Source organism: Enhydra lutris, unplaced genomic scaffold, assembly GCF_002288905.1.
Source record: "Enhydra lutris kenyoni isolate GAN:26980312 unplaced genomic scaffold, ASM228890v2 scaffoldscaffold76, whole genome shotgun sequence".
NCBI lineage: Eukaryota > Metazoa > Chordata > Mammalia > Carnivora > Mustelidae > Enhydra > Enhydra lutris.
Window position 1 is genome coordinate 3693020 of NW_019154160.1, and position 20509 is coordinate 3713528.

At 42.5% G+C, this 20509-nt stretch overlaps 1 protein-coding gene across 1 annotated transcript in view; it reads right to left on the reverse strand.

Annotated features, from left to right (window-relative positions):
- The window catches only part of LOC111160496 (disrupted in schizophrenia 1), a 294921-nt gene that overhangs the window by 183107 nt on the left and 91305 nt on the right, over nt 1-20509 (reverse strand). The window contains exons 8-9 of the mRNA XM_022523643.1: nt 18462-18564; nt 7268-7456 (exon numbers count right to left, since the gene is read on the reverse strand). Coding sequence (XP_022379351.1) covers nt 7268-7456; nt 18462-18564 — 292 coding nt within the window. The remainder of the gene's footprint in view (nt 1-7267; nt 7457-18461; nt 18565-20509) is intronic.

Below are 20509 nucleotides of genomic sequence, written 5' to 3' on the forward strand. Positions count from 1 at the left end.
CGCAAAGCGACTGAGGAGCATGGAAGATACAGTGCCTTGGTCAAGGTCAGTCATTCGTCAAGCCTCACATGGTGACGGCTCTCCATGCCAGGAGCTGCACAGAGGACAAACAAGCAACTGAAGGGAGAGGAAACTAAGGCCTCCTATGTCTGAGCACAGGCTTTTTACACTGCTGGGAAGCGGCCTCCCAAAAGATATCCCAATTTTTTTATATAAGAGGGAGGAGGAAGTTCACTGCCAATATCAAGTGCAGAAATTCGCAGGCAAAACGGGTAGCAGAGAAATAACCACACTGACAGAGAGGCAAGGATATAACCAGAAAAGGAAAAAAAAAAAGGAGAGAAATTTAAAATGCAAATATATATTTAACTGATAATAATAGTAATAATAATTTTACCAGTAAGATTTATCAGTGATAAATAGAAATGTAGAAGTTCAGTCCATGGAAAAACCTGAGAGAGAAAGATTATGGCATTTTTTTTTTTTAAAGGAGTTCTTCCCTAGTTCGTATTATCTATGTTCTCAAAATTAAACAAAGATTTCTAATTTAAGAAAAGCAGATGCAAATAGCATATTCCCCATGTAACAGTCTAAGTTCTGCCACACACAGAACCGGCAACACCCCTCTAGTTCCAGGACAAACAGCTCCGTCCTCAGTCGTCAAGAGCTCGATCGCTGTTCTGGTCCCAAGAGAGCAAAGTCTCCTACGACGCAGACCTTCCTCAAAGCTCAGAGGGAAGAAGGGACCTTCAGTGAATATTCCACAGAATAGGATCTCTGGCCACTCTCCTACATCTCTAGTCTCATGTTTGAATCATGTCAGATCACTGGAAGTTTCCATATTTAAACGTAATTAGCCCAAGCCCTTACTAATTCATCCCCATGGTATTATTATCATTTCATGTGTTTCTCAAAAATTGGGGAGATTTTAGAATGGCTCCTTTCCAAATCCTTTTTGCCAAAACACTGAATCAAAATTTTTGTGGAAAAATACGTACACACCTACACATCTAAGATATGTATACATTTCAGTCTCCCCATGAACTCCTGCTTGGAAGGCACCCCCTTTCCAGGCAGGGAAACATGGAGAGTGTTTGTGCATCTGTTATGAAAATCTGTCTGTGAGGACTTCCCAGTATGCTCTCAAAAAAAAAAAAAAAAAAAAATGCCTTCAAGGAGCCCCTGGGTGGCTCAGTTAAGCATCCAACTCTCAATTTCTGCTCAGGTCATGATTTCAGGGTTGTGAGATTGAGCCCTGCATCTGGGACTTGAGATTCTTTTTCTCTCCCTCCCCCTCTGACCATCCCCTCCCCTATTCACACATGCTCTCTCTCTCAAAAAAAAAAAAAATGCCTTTAAGAATTTAACACCACTCCACATTCCTGAAAACTTTGTGCTTTTAGCTGCTTTTGAGGAAGATGGATGACACTTCAGTTGTCTTTTTTGCTCTGGTTCCTGGGAAGCTCATTATCACATGTTCTCAGCTAAAATAATCAACACTTATCATTGGCTTTTCTTCCATCTCAACTTCCAAATTCTATTTTTGTTTGTAATTGTGTTGTTTACATCTCCATTTCCTCCCCATACACACACACACACACACACACACACACAAACACACACCACGGCACGCAAATTCTACTCTTCTGTTCTAATTTTTCTTGAAAGTTTCCTCTAAAACGTCTGATAAACGTGGAACAGGAATTTTTGCCTACACATGCAGATCGTGCAAAGCACAGGATCTCTAAACTGAAGGTTTATTCGTAGTGGGGGAGGTGATTTCTGAAAGAAGTGTCACCTGTGGACTTTCAGAGTTAAAGGAACGCATGTCTCGCTAGAGAATGTCCTACTTCCTTTCATCAGCTCTTTCAAGCTCAAAAGTTAGAGGGTAGCCCAAAAGTCTGGTCAGGATGGCATCAGCTTGGGCCCATGGCCTTTCTAATCTAAAGCAAAAGGCAGGTATAGCAGTTTTCTCTTATGCACAGAGGATGTTTCCAAGACCCTCATGGATGCCTGAAACCACAGAGTACTGAACCCTATGTATTCAGTGTTCTTTATTATACATATATATCTATGACAAAGTTTAACTTTCAAATAAGGGATGAACAACAATCACCAATGATAAAATACAACAATTACACTGCGAGAAAACTTTCATGAAGCTGGTCTTGCTCCGTCTTTCAAATACCTTGTACTATACTCGCCCCCCTTGTGATGGTGTGAGAGGGTACAATGCCTACGTGATGGGAAGAAGTGAGGTGAGTGACATAGGCGTTGTGACGCGGCATCAGGCTGCTAGCGACCTTTACAGGATTCATCGGGGACCATCCTCCCGACGGGGGTCGATGGTAGGCAACCGAGACTGCAGAAAGCAAACTGTGGATAATGGGGAAGTACCGAACTAGCCCCAAACCATAACTGAAAAATGGACTCCCCTTCAACTTTATTACACTTAAAAACTGCTCCTTGTCTGCCCTGTTCTTACTCATTGAAAGGCAAATGAGTTAAAGCTGAACACAGGCAGCCATCACTCCCAGTAAAAATGAAATCCTGCCATTTGAAAGCCTCACAGAGAATCCCTTTACGTACATTACGGAGCCTCTACACGAATTCCTGACAGCTCAGTGGGCCACAGACCCTGCCAGATTTTTGAGCTACATCTGCAGTATCTTTTCTATTCAGGCAGCTGGCATAAAGTGGGAAACTTCATTAACATGCTAATGATGTCCTATTTAAAATTCTAGCCCTGATTATTCTGTGATTAAATCTCTCCCCTTGACGTCTGCTTCCTTTATATCTGAGTTATAGTGCGAAATCAACAATATTAATGAAGTACAATACAGATTACCAACGTATACACAAGAGATGGAAGAAGTTATATATTTCTCAGGGTTGTCTTTTTGCTGAAAAGCAGATGTAGCAAACTAAAAAAGTTACTGGTTGTTGGAGTTTTTTTTTAATCCCAGCCCCCCTTAAAAAAATTGAAATCCACAATAATTAAAGGTTTATAGTTAATCTCCATAATTCAGGGGTTGAAAGCTTTTCATTCTATTTCACTGTGCTTAAAGTTGCTCAATTCCAACATGTCCTCCTGAAGTCCTACGGAGAGCTGATACAGGTTGAAACACACCCCCTTCTTGCCTCTTCACAGAGACTGTGTGTCACTGTGACAAAGTCAATGGATTCAGTGATGATTTCTGTCTTCCTTTGCCCTTGATTACTCTGGCACATTTCGGGACTTTTTCATCATTTTGCTCTGTCTGCTGACACCCCAATATGAATATCCCACTCAGACGACTCAAGCCTCTTCCACAAAAGACAATCAAACTTCCTCTGGTCTCACGAAATTAGAAAATGGATTTGAAGAATTAAAAAAGAAGAAAAAGAAGATCCAAGGTCTGGGTCTGTAATTCAAAGTAGAGGAGTCGAGGAACAATATGGAAATAAAGGAATGTTTCGTTTTTAACATCTGGTCCCAGATGTTATATTTGCTATTTTCAAAGACACCATGCTGGACACTGTGACAAAACAAACGAAACATAAGGACAGTACTGTTCCTTGATCTCAATTGAGCCAGCCACAGAAGAGGTAATAATGCTATAAATGATCAACAAAGCACTTCCCATTGGTAAGAGTTCTCTGTATAAGAGATACTGCTATCTGCTCCCCAAAACTGCAAATCTCTCCTTCCACTATGGAACCAGACCCCTGGCTGGACTTGGACATACATGTGGCTGGGTCCACCATCTTGGACCAAATGGCACCTATCGAAGGACACAGATGAACCAAGGAGAAGAGGGTGGGTCGCTGTCCATCAGGGAGTTTTCTGTCCATTCCCAAATTACCTTCTTCCCATGTGCCACATTCTGCAACTATTGCTGGAAACCAAAATATGGGGGGTTTTTTAATAATTTTTATTTATTTATTTTTTATTTCTTTTCAGTGTTCCAGAATTCATTGTTTATGCACCATAGACAAAATGGATGCATTCCTGGAAACCTATAAACTTCCAAAACTGAAACAGGAAGAAATTGACAACCTGAATAGACCGGTATCTAGTGACGAGATTGAAGGAGTGATCAAAAACCTCCCAAAAAACAAGAGCCCAGGACCTGACGGATTCCCTGGGGAATTCTACCAAATTTTCAAAGAAGAAATAACACCTATTCTCCTGAAGCTGTTTCTAAAAATTGAAGCAGAAGGAAAACTTCCAGACTCTTTTTATGAAGCCAACATTACCCTGATCCCCAAACCAGGCAAAGACCCCACCAAAAAGAAGAATTTCAGACCAGTATCCCTGATGAATATGGATGCCAAGATTCTCAACAAGATCCTAACTAATAGGATCCAATAGTACATTAAAAAGATTATCCACCATGACCAGGTGGGATTCATCCCCGGGATGCAAGGGTAGTTCAACATTCGCAAATCAATCAGTGTGATAGAACAAATCAGTTAGAGAAGAGAGAAGAACCACATGGTCCTCTCAATTGATGCAGAAAAAGCATCTGACAAGATACAGCATCCGTTCCTGATTAAAACTCTTCAAAGTATAGGGATAGAGAGAACATTCCTCAGCTTCATAAAATCCATCTATGAAAAACCCACAGCGAGTATCATCCTCAATGAGAAAAGCTCACAGCCTTCCCATTGAGATCAGGAACACGACAAGGATGCCCACTCTCACCACTCTTGTTCAACATAGTGTTAAAAGTCCTAGCAACAGCAATCAGACAACAAAGAGAAATAAAAGGTATCCAAATTGGCAATGAAGAAGTCAAACTCTCTCTCTTCGCAGATGACATGATACTTTATATGGAAAACCCAAAAGACTCCACCCCAAACTACTAGAACTCATACAGCAATTCAGTAATGTGGCAGGATAAAAAAATCAATGCACACACACACAAAAAAAAATCAATGCACAGAAATCAGTTGCTTTCTTATACATAACAAAATCTGGGTTTTTTTTTTTTAAGAATTCTACATACTGCTTATTTCTTAAACAGTTTTATTTTAAAACATTTTATCTAAGAACACGAAGAGTCAGCTCGTGGCACATACATGTGTGGACATACTATTCCTCTGTATTTGGTCTACATTTAAAGCTCTACATTTAGAGCTCCCTCTGAATCTTTAACTCTCAAAAGCCAACAAATGGCAGACTATGGACTTTGGCCTAGTTTTACTGCATTTTGAAAGATAAAAAGCTTCAATCTACTAAGGAATTTGTTATTTATTTATTTATGTACTTATTTATTTATCTCCCATTACTCTCATCAACCCAATATTATTAACTTGGTTGACCTGAGGCCAAGTCACCTCAGATTGGTTAAGAATTACCTTCAGCTTAAAGCACAGGAAAAAGGGTAGCTGATCCAGCAAAATCTAAGTCTAAGACATAAAGAACGTACTCGTCACAGTAACGAGCCATCTGCAGCTTACAATCATTGATGGTAACAATCTCTCATCCCATTTGTTTATGTTTTATTCATCATTTTGGAAATACTTAGTAAAGTGACAAGGATGAGATTCAAAAAATACTACATGGCTCTTTTTTTTTTCTTTTTAAGAGATATTTATGGCTTTCAAGAGCTCAACTGAAGCTGGACTAAATTTGCTGGACTAAATTTGTCCAAATTGGTTGACATCTTCTTTATTCTTAGATACTATGGATTCCCCCATATTGAGCCAAAAGTTATGTAGTGAAAACAAGAGAAATTTCATAGTGTTTATGTTTATACATTTGAAAAGTCTATAGCTAAAATTCATTTAAAATATCCAATGATTTTTGCTATCATGACTTCATAAAGCACAGCATCCCATCTTAGGAAAAAGTGTTGTTATCCTTCAATACCCTAGTTACATAGTCAGACTCAGATTACAGTCTCTACACATTTGGCAAAAAAGAAGCCTTGACCTACAGAAGGGGGAAAAGAAAGATAAGAAGCCCTCGTTGTCTAGCCAGGTTAGGCCTGCCATTGTGAAGGAGACACAACCATTTGTAACATTTCGAACCGTTCGAAACAACCAAACGTCCCATCTGTGATTCAAATAACTGAAACCTCTTTTTACAATTGAGTAAGCCTTTCAAACAAAATTTATTCATAGTGAAAAGACACCTAATTTCTGCTAACTAATTTCATATTTCTTTATTTGGTTTTGAATACTAATCTTCATTTACTCCAATCTGTGGAGTATTTTCGAATAGCCATATTTCAACTGTGGCTACCTAACAACCCATTATTTTCTTATTTCTTTTTAAATAAGAATGCTTTGTAAATATAATTATTTATTAGTAGATCGGTCTTTCATTTTCCTAGTAAACAGCATTTATTATGGACTATGATATTCTATGTATGACCTCTAGCCTCTAGCAGCTTCTACTTCTGGAAGAAATGCAAGAAGGCAGACACACACATGTGCACACACAGCTTAAAAATCTTTATAAGTTACCTCGTTTACTCTGTATGGCTCAATCAGCCTATGAGCTGGATATTCTCGTTTTACCAGTTTAAAAAAGACGGGTTCTAGCATCTAACATATTTTAAGTCTGCATTTATTTCTCAGGATTGCCTTCTTCAGATTAGAAACTGAATCACTGTAAATTCTTTACATTTTTTTTTTAAAGAAATAAGTTTTCACTTTATCAGTTCAGACTGAACGAGCATCTTCTAAGACTTGTCCCTCAGAGAGCAATCCTCAAGGTGACCCCAGCTACAATGGGAACGGTAAAGAACGCAAGAGTAAGGTAACGCTCCGACAGGCGGAGACTTCGGTCAAGGCAGCCTTGGCCTCTCCCATGTCGTTCTTCCTGGAGAAAGAAGCTCTCAGAAAAGCTCACACACAGAAAAGCCACTTCATGGTCTTCATTCAGTTTTCTGAGTCAGCCGGCTCTCATCTGTGATTGTGCAAGCCAGAAGACGAAGCCAAGGAACAAAAGGAACATAACTGTCAAACAGAGAAAATTCTCAAGACCTGTGCCAAAGGAAAGATTGCTCTAAATGATCACAAGGCTATTAGCAAATGGAGGGTAGAGGAGGGGGAGAAAAGACATCGCATGTGAATAGCGAAACAAAAGCTGACAAGTAATTCTACCCCATTTGCCAAGGCTCCTGCCAAAAAACAAAATCCTCCGGGAAGAGTGTCCCATGCTCCAGGATGCCCTTCACAGTGATGCTCACATAGGGCACAGAACATCCCACCGGGCCACACAGGACCATCGACAGCGTGAATATTTCACTGGGCCACGGTTGGGACTGCTTACCGTAGGCGGTCTCCCCCTCGTCCAGCTGTCTTCTCAGTCTGCTGTAATCTTCTTTCACACCACCCAGCTTTTGGACATTCCTGGAACTCAGTGCCCGAAGCTTGTCCAGGAGTCCCTCCAGAGCTTCCCTTTCTGATGTTAATGATCTAATCTCCTCGCTGAGCTCCTTGGCTGTAGAGAAATGGTTTCCTGTAGCACATTGCAAGAGAGAAGGAGGGAAAACAAGTTTGACAGCATCCCCACACACGGAAGATTTAGCAGCAGCTAGTGTGCACCGACAGTATGGAGAAAGAGGGCTAAGCTTTGCAAAGGCATCCAACTGCAGGGATAGTCTTCTGTGGGAAAAAAACACTGACTGTCCCCCAGTGTCTCTTTATCACCTTATTTTTGTTAGGTCTGTTTCAAATTTTCCATAGCCAGTCCATGTCCTTGTGAAACACAATGACACAAAAACATCCAAGTGAAATCCAGGGAAACACATGGTATGACTCCATTCAAATATCCAAATGTCAAGGAGGTGAAATACTACAGTGGAGTGGAAAGGGACTAGCCATTGGAGTCAGGCTAGACCTAAATTCAAATCCTAGCCCTCCTATTACTCAACCTGCATGACCTTGAGCAAAGAAATTAACATACGTAATTCCAGGGCCAACTTCTTATAAAATAGGGTTGTACTAACACCTGCATCACAGGTGGCTTCAAGAATAAACACGAAATTCCGTAAAGCACTAAGAAAAATATGTCATGCGTTGCATCTAGCAAGGTTGTAGGATACAAGGGCAATATACAAAAAGCAATTGTAATTTTAAAATATCAACAGCAAATAAGTAGAAGATGATTATTTTTAAATACTATTACAAGATATTTTAAAGCTCAAAATACTTAGGGATAAATTTAAAGAAACATGCGCAAGACCTCCACACACAAAACCATTTTAAAAACTTCTGAGAGAAATTTAAAAAGACTTCAGTAATCAGAAAGACAGAATACTATATATACATATATTGGAAAACTGAATATTTTTAACATTTTAACAAATTCATCTATTCATTCAAATCAATTCCAATCAACATCTCATGATGGTCTTTTGGAGAAACCAATAAGCTTATTCTAAAATATAAAAGAAAATGCACAAGGTCTAGATCAGCCAAAAAAAAAAAAAAAACCTTGTCAGGTAGAATGAAGAGAACATATCTTACTTGATTTCAAACTAATGCAGAAGGTATTGATCAAGATAGAATGACACCGGCATTAGACAAATAGATAAACAGATCAATGGAGTAGAACAAACAGTCCAGGAGTGGACCACATTCACACAGTCAACTGATTTTCAACCAAAGTGCGAAAGCAAGTCGATGAGGAAAAAAGAGCACAACTGACCCTTGAATACCACAGGTTTGAACAATGCGTGTCCATGTGTATGTGGATTTTTTTTAATAAATACAGTACAGTACTGTAAATATAATTTCTCTTCATTATGATTTTCTTAATGTTTTCTCTTTTTTAAAAGATTTTATTTATTTATGTGACAGACAGAGATCACAAGTAGGCAGAGAGGCAGGCAGAGAGAGAGGGGGAAGCAGGCTCCCTGCTGAGCAGAGAGCCCGATGCGGGGCTAGATCCCAGGACCCTGGGATCATGACCTGAGCCAAAGGCAGAGGCTTAACCCACTGAGCCACCCAGGTGCCCTGATTTTCCTAATATTTTCTTTTCTCTACCTTGCTTTATTGTAAAAATATAGTAGGTGAAATATGCAACACACAAAATATGCATTAATCAACCCTTTGTGTTATTGGTAAGGGTTCCGGTCAACAGTAGGTTACTAGCAGCTCCATCAAGGGAGAGTCAAATTTTTGACTCTCAGAATTTTGACAGTGTTGGGGGCTGGCACCCCTGACCCCCACATTGTTCATGGATCAACTATATTTTCAACAAATGATAATAGAACAACTACCTACAGAAATGGGGAAATTTTAGCTTTGATCCATACTTCAAACCCTACACAAAGTTTAATTAGAGATGGATCACAGAAATATATGTGGTAGCAAGAACTATAAAGCTTGTAGAAGAAAGTATAGAAGACTTATCTAACTTTGGAATAAGCAAAACTTTGGTTAGAACCCAGAAAACACTAACAACAACAAAAAATAGATAAGTGGACTTCATCACCATTAAAAACCTCTATTCATCAAAAAACACCACTAAGGAAATGAAAAGGCAAGCCACAGACTGGGAGAAAATATTTGTAATACATAAATCTGACAAAGGAGTCAAATCCTATAACCCAATAATTAAAACCCCAATGACCCCGTTGAAAAATGGGCAACTGATTTAACAGGAATTTTACAGTGTAAGATATGCAAATGGCTGGTGATCATATGAAAACTGGTTGGTGGTTATTAGTTGCCAGAAAAATACAAATTAAAGCCATAGAGATTCCATGACAAAACCCTTCCAATGGCTCAAATGAGCAGACTACAGCTGTCCGGCTGGCAAGGACGCAGAGCTACGGAGCTCTCGTACACAACGGGAGTGTCGATGGCACTTCTCTCTGTTTCTCCTCAAGTTAAATACACACCTGTCCTTGGACCCAAAAATTCTATTTCCAGGTATTTATCCGGGAAGAAATGAAAACATGTAACCAAAAAACAGTTGTACTCAAACGTCCGTAGTGGCTTTACTCGTGATAGCCCAAATGAAATCTAATGTCCACCAAGGGGAGAAAAGCAGAAACACGGGCCCATGTACACAATGGAAGACTACTCTACCACAAAAGGGCACCAGCTCTGCATATACACAGTGACATGGGGGTAGCTCAAAGAAAGAAAAAAAAAAAGAGACGTAGAAGAATGCATACCACGTGAATCCACTGCTACTAACTTCTAGCACAGGCAAAACCGATCCATGGTGAAAGATACCAGAACAGAGGCTGGCTGGGGATGGGGGGCGATGACTGGGAAGGGGCACCAGGGTGATGCTTCTGGAGGAATGAAAATATCTTGATAGGGTCGCAGACCAAAGTTGTCAAAATTCATATTATTGGGCACTTAAGATCTGTGCATTTCATTGAATAGAAATCATACTTCAATAAAAAAGGAAAACTGTATTAGGGGAAATTTTAATATGAAAGTTACACCATAAATGAATAAGCTTATCACAGTAGTGAGTGCTCCATAAATAATAGTTACTGTTATCAGGGGGCTCCATGATGTTTCCGCGATAACAGCTATGAAACCTTTCTCCTCTACCTTACCAGCATCCTAGGAGGAAGCTATGCCCTATGTTACCTATTCTGAGATGCACCCTTTTACCCCCTGTGTTAACCTCTCTGAGATGGAGATGTGTCTTGCGATCTCCATCAGCCGGGAGGTAGTCAGGATGAAGCCGTTACTCCGTGACTTTCATTCTCGGTGGCTTGGGGACTGTCGGCAAGCCCCTGGCGTTTCAAAGTAAAAACCATTTCAGGATGACTGGGGACCTGGCCCTTGTCTGAAAACCCTCTGTTGTGACGGTTTTGTAAGATCAAGAAAGCACCATCCGTTAAGACTTGAAGAACCGTGTTGCAGCTTGGTAGAAACTACAGAAAACAGTAGTTCATTCTCGGAGAGGGGGAAAAAGTTGCATCACCAACAGTTTCGCTGATGCTGAGGGTGATAATGGGTGAAAAAACGTGAGTTCCGACTACTGTGAGTCACAACGTGTTTCAGAACACTCAGACTCCAAATACGAAGACATTTTAGGAAGCCCTTGAGTGATTAAGTCTCCTTTCAAAGAAGATTTTTCAAAGGCCCGAACACATCTAAAAGAACTACTTCAGTAAGGGTAAAATAAAAATTCTCAGCCACAGAAAGCATTATATCATTGTTTAATTGACAGCGATTTTTCTTTCTTCGCAGTGTATACAATAATGGCGCCTTTTATGTTCACTGAAATACATGTTGTTATTTCTGCTTTATAGTGGAGAAAACTGAAACCTAGAGAGAAAAAGATCTTGCTGGGGTTGCATAGCAATAAAATGAAAGGCAGGTTTCCACCTCAAACAGAACTCCTGAATCCTTCTTAGGTTCTAAACTATGCTATTTACTTCTTCATTATTATTATTATTTAAAAGGGAGATTTCAACCCAGTATAAGTGGGAGAAATATGACAAAATGTTTTCCCACGTTAAAGGCATTCTGGACACCTACCATGTAACATTTCTGTTGCTGAAATGCACAATTCCCAATTCCGTGCCTGGATAAGTGTCTTTTGAGATCCTGTTTATTGTCTATCACTCAAGTGGGCAGATACAGGGGAGAACTAGTCAGTACCCTGCTCTCCAGGAAGCCACCATCAAATAAAGAAGAGAAGACGTGTTCTAAGAAATGGGCAAATACGCTCTAGGAGACCTCAGAGAAGAAAGACTTTTCCAGAAGGGGAGACAGAGGCAGGTTTCATGAGGAAAGAATGTAAGGTTTCCAAAAGAAGAAACGGAAACCTGGTTAGAGAACAAAGGGCTTGTCTTCGGCAGGAGGCAGGCATGTGGCCGAGGTGGGGACGAGGCCCACGAAGAAGGTGGATCTAAACAGGAGGGGGTCTAAGACGCCAAGGTGATGGGCTTGACCCATTTCAGAAAAGCCAAGTCCAGAGAAGGAGAGTGGACTGGACTTCCACAAGCTTTGAGCTATAAATAGCAACACAACTAAAACATTTCCTAGATCCATGGTTCCTTTTCTTGAACAATAACCAAGTCAGGGCTGCTGTGGACAGAGCCCACGTGGAGGGCCACCAAGAACCTCAAGTTTGATGGATTCAGGGTTCCCGTTTGGGAAGAGGAGAAAGGTCCTGGAGGTGGATGGCAGTGATGGTTGCACGGAAATGTGGATGTACTCGACACCACTGAGCTGTACACTTAGAAATGGCTACAAGGGTAAATTTAATGTGTCTATATATTTCATCACAATAAAAAGATGTCCTTTAAAAAAAAAAACAACAACAAAGAATTTCAAGGGACATACCCTGTGCCCAGGATGGTTTGGGGAAGACCAGCTCAGAGGTGTGACTGACTCTAGACAGGGCAGCCACGGGCACAATGGGATGCCTTCAAATGTCCTTTCCCCGCCAGGCTCAGGGAGCCCCAGCCTTTCTGCTGGACCATATTTTCAAGCAAGAGAGGTGATCCCAAGTGAGGTGGGTGCCAACGGTGTCTCCAGGGACACAAGGCAGAATACACCACAGTGTGCAGTCTCCTTCTACAAACAGTTCAGAGAGAAAAGACCGCTAGAAATAAGTCAGAGGGGCGCCTGGGTGGCTCAGTCAGTGAAGCGGCTGCCTTTGGCACAGGTCATGATCCGGGGTTCCGGGATCGAGCCCCACGTCGGACTCCCTGCTCAGCGGGAGTCTGCTTCTCCCTCTGACCCTTCCCCATCTCGTGCTCTCTCTCTCTCTCTTTCTCTCAAATAAATGAATAAAATCTTTTTTTAAAAAAATTAGAAAAGACTACCTAGGCAGGGAAGTGCCTGCACGGAAGGTTTGCTGGGATGGCAGGAAACACGTTCTCAGATACCCTGCAACTCACAGCAAGCCCTCGAGGCCAGGGCCCTTAAGAAAACATGAGAGAGATCATGAATTAAAACCTGGGTCCCTTCCTTGATCCTGAGGGAAAATGCATAGTGAGAGACGTGTACATTTTATATATGCAGAAAGAGTGCAAATTCCCCAAGAGACAGTTACTACCACAACCGAAGCCATGATAAAATGCTACACTGCCCCCGGTTACTATTTCATAAGCATTTTGGGCTCCAATCCAAGCCCATGAGGTAAATCCTGCTTGATTGCTTGATTTAGTCCTCCCTGATTACTGAAACTGGCCAAGAGCTCTGTGATGAAAATACAGAAAAGTAAACACTGATCCCTGAAGGAAGTCCCATCAGTGACACCGTGACCCCAATCTCTGTGACTCTAATGGGCCCCTTCCTAAATGCCATGGGAGGATTTGTGCAGATGACTGTCCTGCCTTTGCCATCATCCCGCACGTCCGCCTGCCTGCTCTCCAGCAAGAGAACCCTACCTGGGCCTGCACAGAGGCTCTTTAAAACACCTGTCAAAATATTTTATTCCACAAAGGCCACCATTAAAACCTCCAGCTCAATTCTAAAGCCAAAACTGATTTTATCCACTCTGTTCCTTTTAATTTTATCCTTCATCCTGAACTTAAATCTTTCCCTCCTCTACTTCACAATGCCTGGGCTTCCTTTTCTGAGGTCATTATTTGAGAGTCTGATTTGGTTGATAATGGAGCTCTAGTTAGAGCAATGGTCTCACTTGGCCCTTCCAACAAGCCAGGATGGGGATCTTGTAATGATTGTCCTTGATTTCCAAGAAGAAACTAAGACCCAGAGAGTCACCCTCCCAAGGTCACAAAGTTCTGGAGTTCTAAGATCCCACATGAGGTTACTGAACTTGAACTGGGTTTTTCCAACCTCGTGTTAGGTGCTTATTCTACCAAATACAGCTCAGGAAGTGACTTGTCACCCATAAAGGGAGGGAGTACGAAGGGGGCTGGGGAATGAATCCTGCATCTTGGTAGGCTGTGTCACCTATCAGTCTCCAGCACTCACTATGACTTTCATCTAGAGGGACCTGCCACAAACATGCACATGCACACACACACGCGCACACACACACACACACACACACACACACACACGGTGTACTGCAGAGGTCCACAGACATTTCCATCTGTAACGAGCCTCCTAAAAATCACTCACGTTTACATCCCCAAATTTGAGCTAACCTTCTTTACTGGAAAAAAAAAAAAAAAAAAGAAAGAAAGAAAGGAAGGAAGGAAGGAAGGAAGCCAGTACTGAAAATCATCAAACTCCAAAAATAACAGAGTCCTGCCTCTTTTTTCTGTCACAACACCGTATCTTTGAGGAACTCCCAACTCCAATACATGTGGTTAGGCAAGACCTCACGCTCTGTCACTCAAAGCCTCCCCCTCGGCCATGTCAAGGCTCTGTGCTAGCAGCTTGTACCAGCAGGACAAACACAAGCAACCAGCCCCCGGGCCAGCACTCCCTACACCACGCCGCCACCTCGCCACAGAAGCTCCTCCGGCTGGAATTGGCCATTTTCTGTCTTGTTGCTTTCTTCCCATCACTATGATTTCCTGAGAGAGCAAAAAGCATTTTCTGTGAGCAGAGCCCTTTTGAACATCAGACATTTTAGATGGCCACATACTTCACAGAGAAGACGGGGAACATAACACCCAAACAAACGGGATTTTACGTAAAACACAGACTGCCTCTAACAGCGTGAGAAAGTGTGGTACCTAGTGAGAGATAAATGTACAAACAGACAATGGCCAGATCATCTCTACAAACAACATCTGACCAGCAACCTAACGCAATCCTCCTGGGGGGCATGAACCCCCATATCTACAAGAACCAGTCCAGGAAGCCAGCCTGGCTCCAAGGCAGTCCGTAGGAAGACAGATTGTTATTCTAGTAATAATCCAGGAAACTGAACAATGATTTCTGTAATAATTGGTCCAAAATGGCCAGGATTTTATTAATAACTGACAGCTTCCCTAATTTTTGTCCCTGCTTCCAACTTAGGACCAGCCAGAAAAAGCCAAATACATTCTCTGAAACGATCACACGGGATGCTCTCTAATTAGCCTGCCTCTCGCTTCCCCAGCCTCCCGTCAGAACATACCTGAAGCCTTCCCCTTCTTCTACTGCAAAGCTTTCCCACTTTTCTGCCTGCCTTTGAGTCTCTGCCAAAACACAGGTAATGGTGGCTGACTCCCTTGCCATAGTAAGTTCTGAAACAGCTTTCACATCTTCCCATTTGGTGGGTCTTGTTTATTTCCACACTGGACAGACATCATCTTTGAAAAATCTTTGCTGGGCGTCTCATCTCCTCCAGCCATTGATGTAAATTTTTTAGAGAGAGGGAGACATTCTGAGCTTATCTAGAAAACCTTGTTTGTGCCTAGATACGTTTCTATGTAGACACTAAGGTATTTGAATTGCAGCTGATTTTTATTCTCTGTAAAGAAAAGTCAAATTGGATAGAACCATCATTTAAAAAAAAAAAAAAGAAATTGGCTTGGAGTACCTGAGACTCTTGGTATGCTACTTAGGAATAAATGATGATCTGAACTGTTTGTTCCTTGGAAACAAATGACAGGAAGCAGGTGGGCAAGGAAATATACCACAAACTGAGGGATGACCCAAAGGAGGTATGAAAATAACAGATTCTAAGGATCAGCAATCAACAAATGAGGTGCATTTTTTCTTAACATAATTACTCTTATTGACTGTCTTCTGAGTGCCCGGCAAAGCCCAAGGGAAAAATAGCAGAGTGACTCAACAGATGGACGGCATCAACAACAGTGGGTGATCCAAGCAGGGAAAGGCAGGAGCTGGAAATGAACGCACCATGTCAGTATCAGGGCAAGATCAGAATATGGGCATCAGGGAGCCAGGCTTGGAGCCTAAGGGACGGGAAATGGTCAGAGTGAGGGCAGGCTGCCTGCAGATGAAGACTGGGACACTCATCAGGTTACAGAGCCTGGGTGGCTCAGGCAGTTAAGTGTCTGCCTTTGGCTTAGGAGATGATCCCACGGTTCTGGGATCGAGCCCCATTTCAGGCTCCCAGCTCAACAGGAAGCTTGCTTCTCCCTCTGCCTCTGCCCCTGCCCCCGTTCCCCGACTCATGCTTTCTCTCTCTCTCACTCTGCTATCTCTCTCAAATAAATAAACAAAATCTTTAAAAAAAAAAAAAAAAGAACTCACTGTTAAACATAAATGAGCTAAGACTTCGTGAATCTGACTATAAAACCATCTCTTATTCCCAGTCTCTGCAAATAGCAAAGCATTGTTACATTAAGAGAAGGTCTCAGTCTATAAACCAAATCAAGGAGTGAAGCGAAGAAACTTTCAGAAAAAAGGCCCTCTGGGAATCTTAAAGGAACCCCCTAAGACCCTCTTCAATCAAGAGGGTGTCCAACCATCCTGAGGGCAACGCCCCTCAGCGTTTTCACAGGCTGACCAAATGGAAAAAGGCTTCTTTCTCTTGGAGAGGTTTGTCATGGCTTTTGTCTAACGGAGTGAGGGTTTGCCATTCTGAATGCATGAAGATAGCTCTGTCAAGACCCGACAGCAAGTGCCTTTTCCCTGCTCAGATCCTCCCTGCTGTGGAGCTCAGCTCAAAAGCAAACAGAACGCACAATATGTACAGAATGATACCCACTCTGGCACTGGCACGGCCCATGGGGACAGCCTGTGACTGGAAAGCCTGTTTGCCAACAGTCTACAAAGTAATCAGGAACTAGCGAGGTCAAGGGGGGAGTTCCCATCCCAGCTAATTCAGGTCACCCCTCCTCTGATCAGGCCTCACTGGTGCTCTCAGCAGATCAAAGAACTAAACATGAAACCCAGACCCCATAGGCAATGTACCACCAGAAGAATTTTCCCTGGGATTCTTTTTTTTTTTTTAAGATATTATTTATTTTTTTATTTGACAGACAGAGATCACAAGTAGGCAGAGAGGCAGGCAGAGAGAGAGGCGGAAGCAGGCTCCCAGCCGTGCAGAGAGCCTGATGCGGGGCTTGATCCCAGGACCCTGAGATCATGACCCGAGCCAAAGGCAGAGGCTTTAACCCACTGAGCCGCCCAGGCGTCCCTTCCCTGGGATTCTAAAAGGAGATTATTCACATTGGAGAGAGGGTTCTCTGTGCTGCCTGCATGACCATCTCCTCCCTCGGGCTTAACAGAGACCCATCCACCTGTGTTCCTCAGGAAGATGAATGGATTAAGAAAGGCAAAAACACTAACTCAGAAGTGATATTGCGTTCAATCTTCTTTTTTTTTCTCTTAGCAAATGGGGCCATAATTTCAAGTAAATGGCATGTGAAGCTGTTGAGAGCCGAGCCCCACACTCGCATTTCGATGTTGCTCCGGTTGTAAATAACACGCCCGACTGCACCGGGAACCAAATTGCTCGTTAGCTGCCAACATTAGTTGTTTAATGATCTGGAGAGCAGAAGCTGCCAATTATTGTATTCCTTCTTAAAATGCCATTTAAAACCCATACATGTAATTATTATACCTTTTCGTTAAATTTTTTATGATGCTTCTGAAGGCAATGATCTGTAGGGTCACTCAACCTATCGAAGTCAGGGAATCCCTGGAGGATGTCACGACACAGCTGGATTAAGAAGCTACGAATCAGGGGCGCCTGGGTGGCTCAGTGGGTTAAAGCCTCTGCCTTCGGCTCGGGTCATGATCCCAGGGTCCTTGGATCGAGCCCTGCGTCGGGATCTCTGCTCAGTGGAGAGTCTGCTCCCTTCCTCTCTCTCTGCCTGCCTCTCTGCCTACTTGTGATCTCTGTCTGTCAAACAAATAAATAAAATCTTCAAAAGAAGAAGAAGAAGCAGCTACGAATCGTACCTGAACGTGAGCCCTTGCTCTGCCACCACTTCGCTAACTGAGTGAACTTAACCAAAGGACACATCCCAGGGCCTCAATCTCCTAATCTGTTCACTGGGACCCCCTATCTTTTCCACCTACCTGACACAACTGTTATGAAAATGAAATAAAATAACAGCACAGGGGAAGGCTTGAAAGCACCCTTCAAACAATAGGGTACGATAATATTTTCAGAGACCTACTAATGAATGGGAAAATGTATCCCTAAGAACTACCAGATGACGGAACGATGATGATATACCGAGAATCCTCTAGGAATCTACTGTCTCCGACTGGGATGGTAAATTACGTGTATTACTTTAGCTCCAGTTACTCTCTCTCCCTATAGGAAGGGGCAACCACACCCAACAACCTGCGAGCCTCTACAGACACACATGGCAACTACGTAAACATCTGAAACATCTGTTGGAATTACAAGGCCTCCAGAGCGCCTCTCCTGTCTTCAAGAAACAGAAACCGAAGTCCAAAATAGGACGCAGATAACTTCTTGTTTCATTACATGTGCATATGCAGTTTTAAGAATCTTACAAGGAGGCCATGCTGCCCATTCAGTCCACGAGTTTTAGGGAGACTTCCCACAAACGCTCTGAAATGTCCAAGTATAACCTAAGTAACAGGTAGAACATTACTCGAGGTCGAAACCTGGAAGCAGAGGCAGCTGGCACTATGCCCCTCCACCGTTTCAGTGTCCCCCACCCTCCTCCACAGCCAGTTACCTGAGACAGCCAGCATTTTGGCTTCAAGCAACACTGGGAGTTGGTCTTCAATGTCATTCACTTTTTTCCTGAGAGTGCTGCCGAGTCTCTCGCTCATACACACCTATGGGGAGAGAAAGAGCCAGGACACGTCATTTGGTCAGGTAAAAACCAGAAGGCAATGGGGCGGCCCGTCAGGATTTCTGGGTTTATAAGCAATTGGGGGGTGATAAAGAGTAACGGAGGGGAGCTATTTAAAAGCAGACAAGGAAGGTAGGAAAAAGGAAAGAAAGAAAGAGGGAAGGGGAGGGAGGGAAGGAGGGAAGAAGGAAGGAGAAAGAAAGGAAGGGAGGAAGAGAGAGAGAGAAAGAAAGAGGAACAAAAGATGGAAGAAGAAAGAAAGAAGAGAGAGAGAAGAAAAGAGGAAAGGAGGCAGGAAGGAAGGAAGGGAAGAACATGGAAGGAGAGAAGAAGGGAGGGAAGGTGGGAGGGAGTGAGCATTGGCACACTCCAAGCCTCAGGTCCCACACCTTCACCACACCCACCCACAAAAATGACAAGAGCTAACACACCAGAGCACAACCACAAACCAGAAAAACCTCCCCACCCTGCCTACTCCCTCCCCAGGGTTACTCCCTCCTCCTGAAACATTCTTGCTCCAAGTGGCTTAGCCCACTCACACCTTTCAGGGCTCTGCTCAGACATCACCTGGGAAGAAAGGCCTGGCCGATAACCCATATAAAATAGCAGGCCCTTCAACTCTCTCTCCCCTTCCACCTTCCCCCTGAGGGGCCTTTTCCCACCGTATCTTCCCCAGAGGACAGTATCTGTTTTATTCTCATTCTCCTAGCATCTCTCTCCACGAGGATGCAAGCTCTGTGTAAGCAGGGACTTTTCTCTATTCCTGGCAAGTCAGACTTGAAAAACAGACAAGGAGACCTCAGTGAGGTTTACAGGTTTTATCACGTATTTTTTCAGGACACCCAAACACTTCCTACATTTTTCTTCGCTCTTTCAAAAATAGCAAAAGTCTGAAATCCCACTTTCCTTTTCCAAATGTCTTGGGTTATCTTTTATTTTGTTTGAAACCAAAACATCACATTTTTTTCTTTTGTTTAAAGCAAAAACCTCATATTTGATTGCTATCTACACCCTCACTAGCAAGCTACCTAAAAAAACATCCAGTTCAACAAAAGCACATAGCTCAGTTGAATAACAATAAATGTGTGTATGGAGACTTTTGGGGTGGTCCACAAAGGATCCCTCTTTTCTTCCTAAAAATCTGATTCCATTCAAAAACTAAAATTAACCCAGTTGGGTTCCTAGAACCCAGAGAAAATATAAAATTCAATTTCCCCAGAAGAATCTAGATCTTAATAGATACCATCAAGTAGAATTGTTTTGCTTATCACAGACTGAAAATGAAATTATTTTTGGAATCCAAGCAGACCTCATCCATCCTGCCTAAAATGTTATACTATTTCTTTCATGGCCTTAATTATGTTCTTTTCCATCAAGCAGCTGTAACTTCCCAGATCACAAAACTCATTCTCTGGGTCAAGGCCACAGTGTGATGGCCTCCACACCTAAGCTAATATCAGCAGCGATGTGTATTCTCCAGCCCCAAATGAGAATTCCAAGACCCTCTAAATGGTCCTGAGATTTGTCGGGAGTCAGAACACCCACATTTGGGTGTTAAAAAGAAGAGGCTCTGGAAACCTTTCCATACCACTGAGTCTTAGGTTGGCCCAGTGCCCGATGGCAGGCCCATCCCTTTCCATCCATCTAAGAATGTCACTGGATGTCTGAGAACACTTCTGCTAAGCCTGTAACACCAGCCATAATTCTTATGTCTCATCCAATGTATGTTCGGTCTTCCTGATTTTAGTTAACAGCTTCTGTTAATCATAATTGGGTCAGTTTCTCCTTTGTTGAGCAAATCTATCCTTCAAGCTGTCACTATTAATAGGAGACTGCCTTTCTAAATCTGATTAAATTGCAATGTACATTCTTTCAAGCACTGCTGGTTATAATCCAGTATCTACCAATCTCCAGATACTCCGTTTATT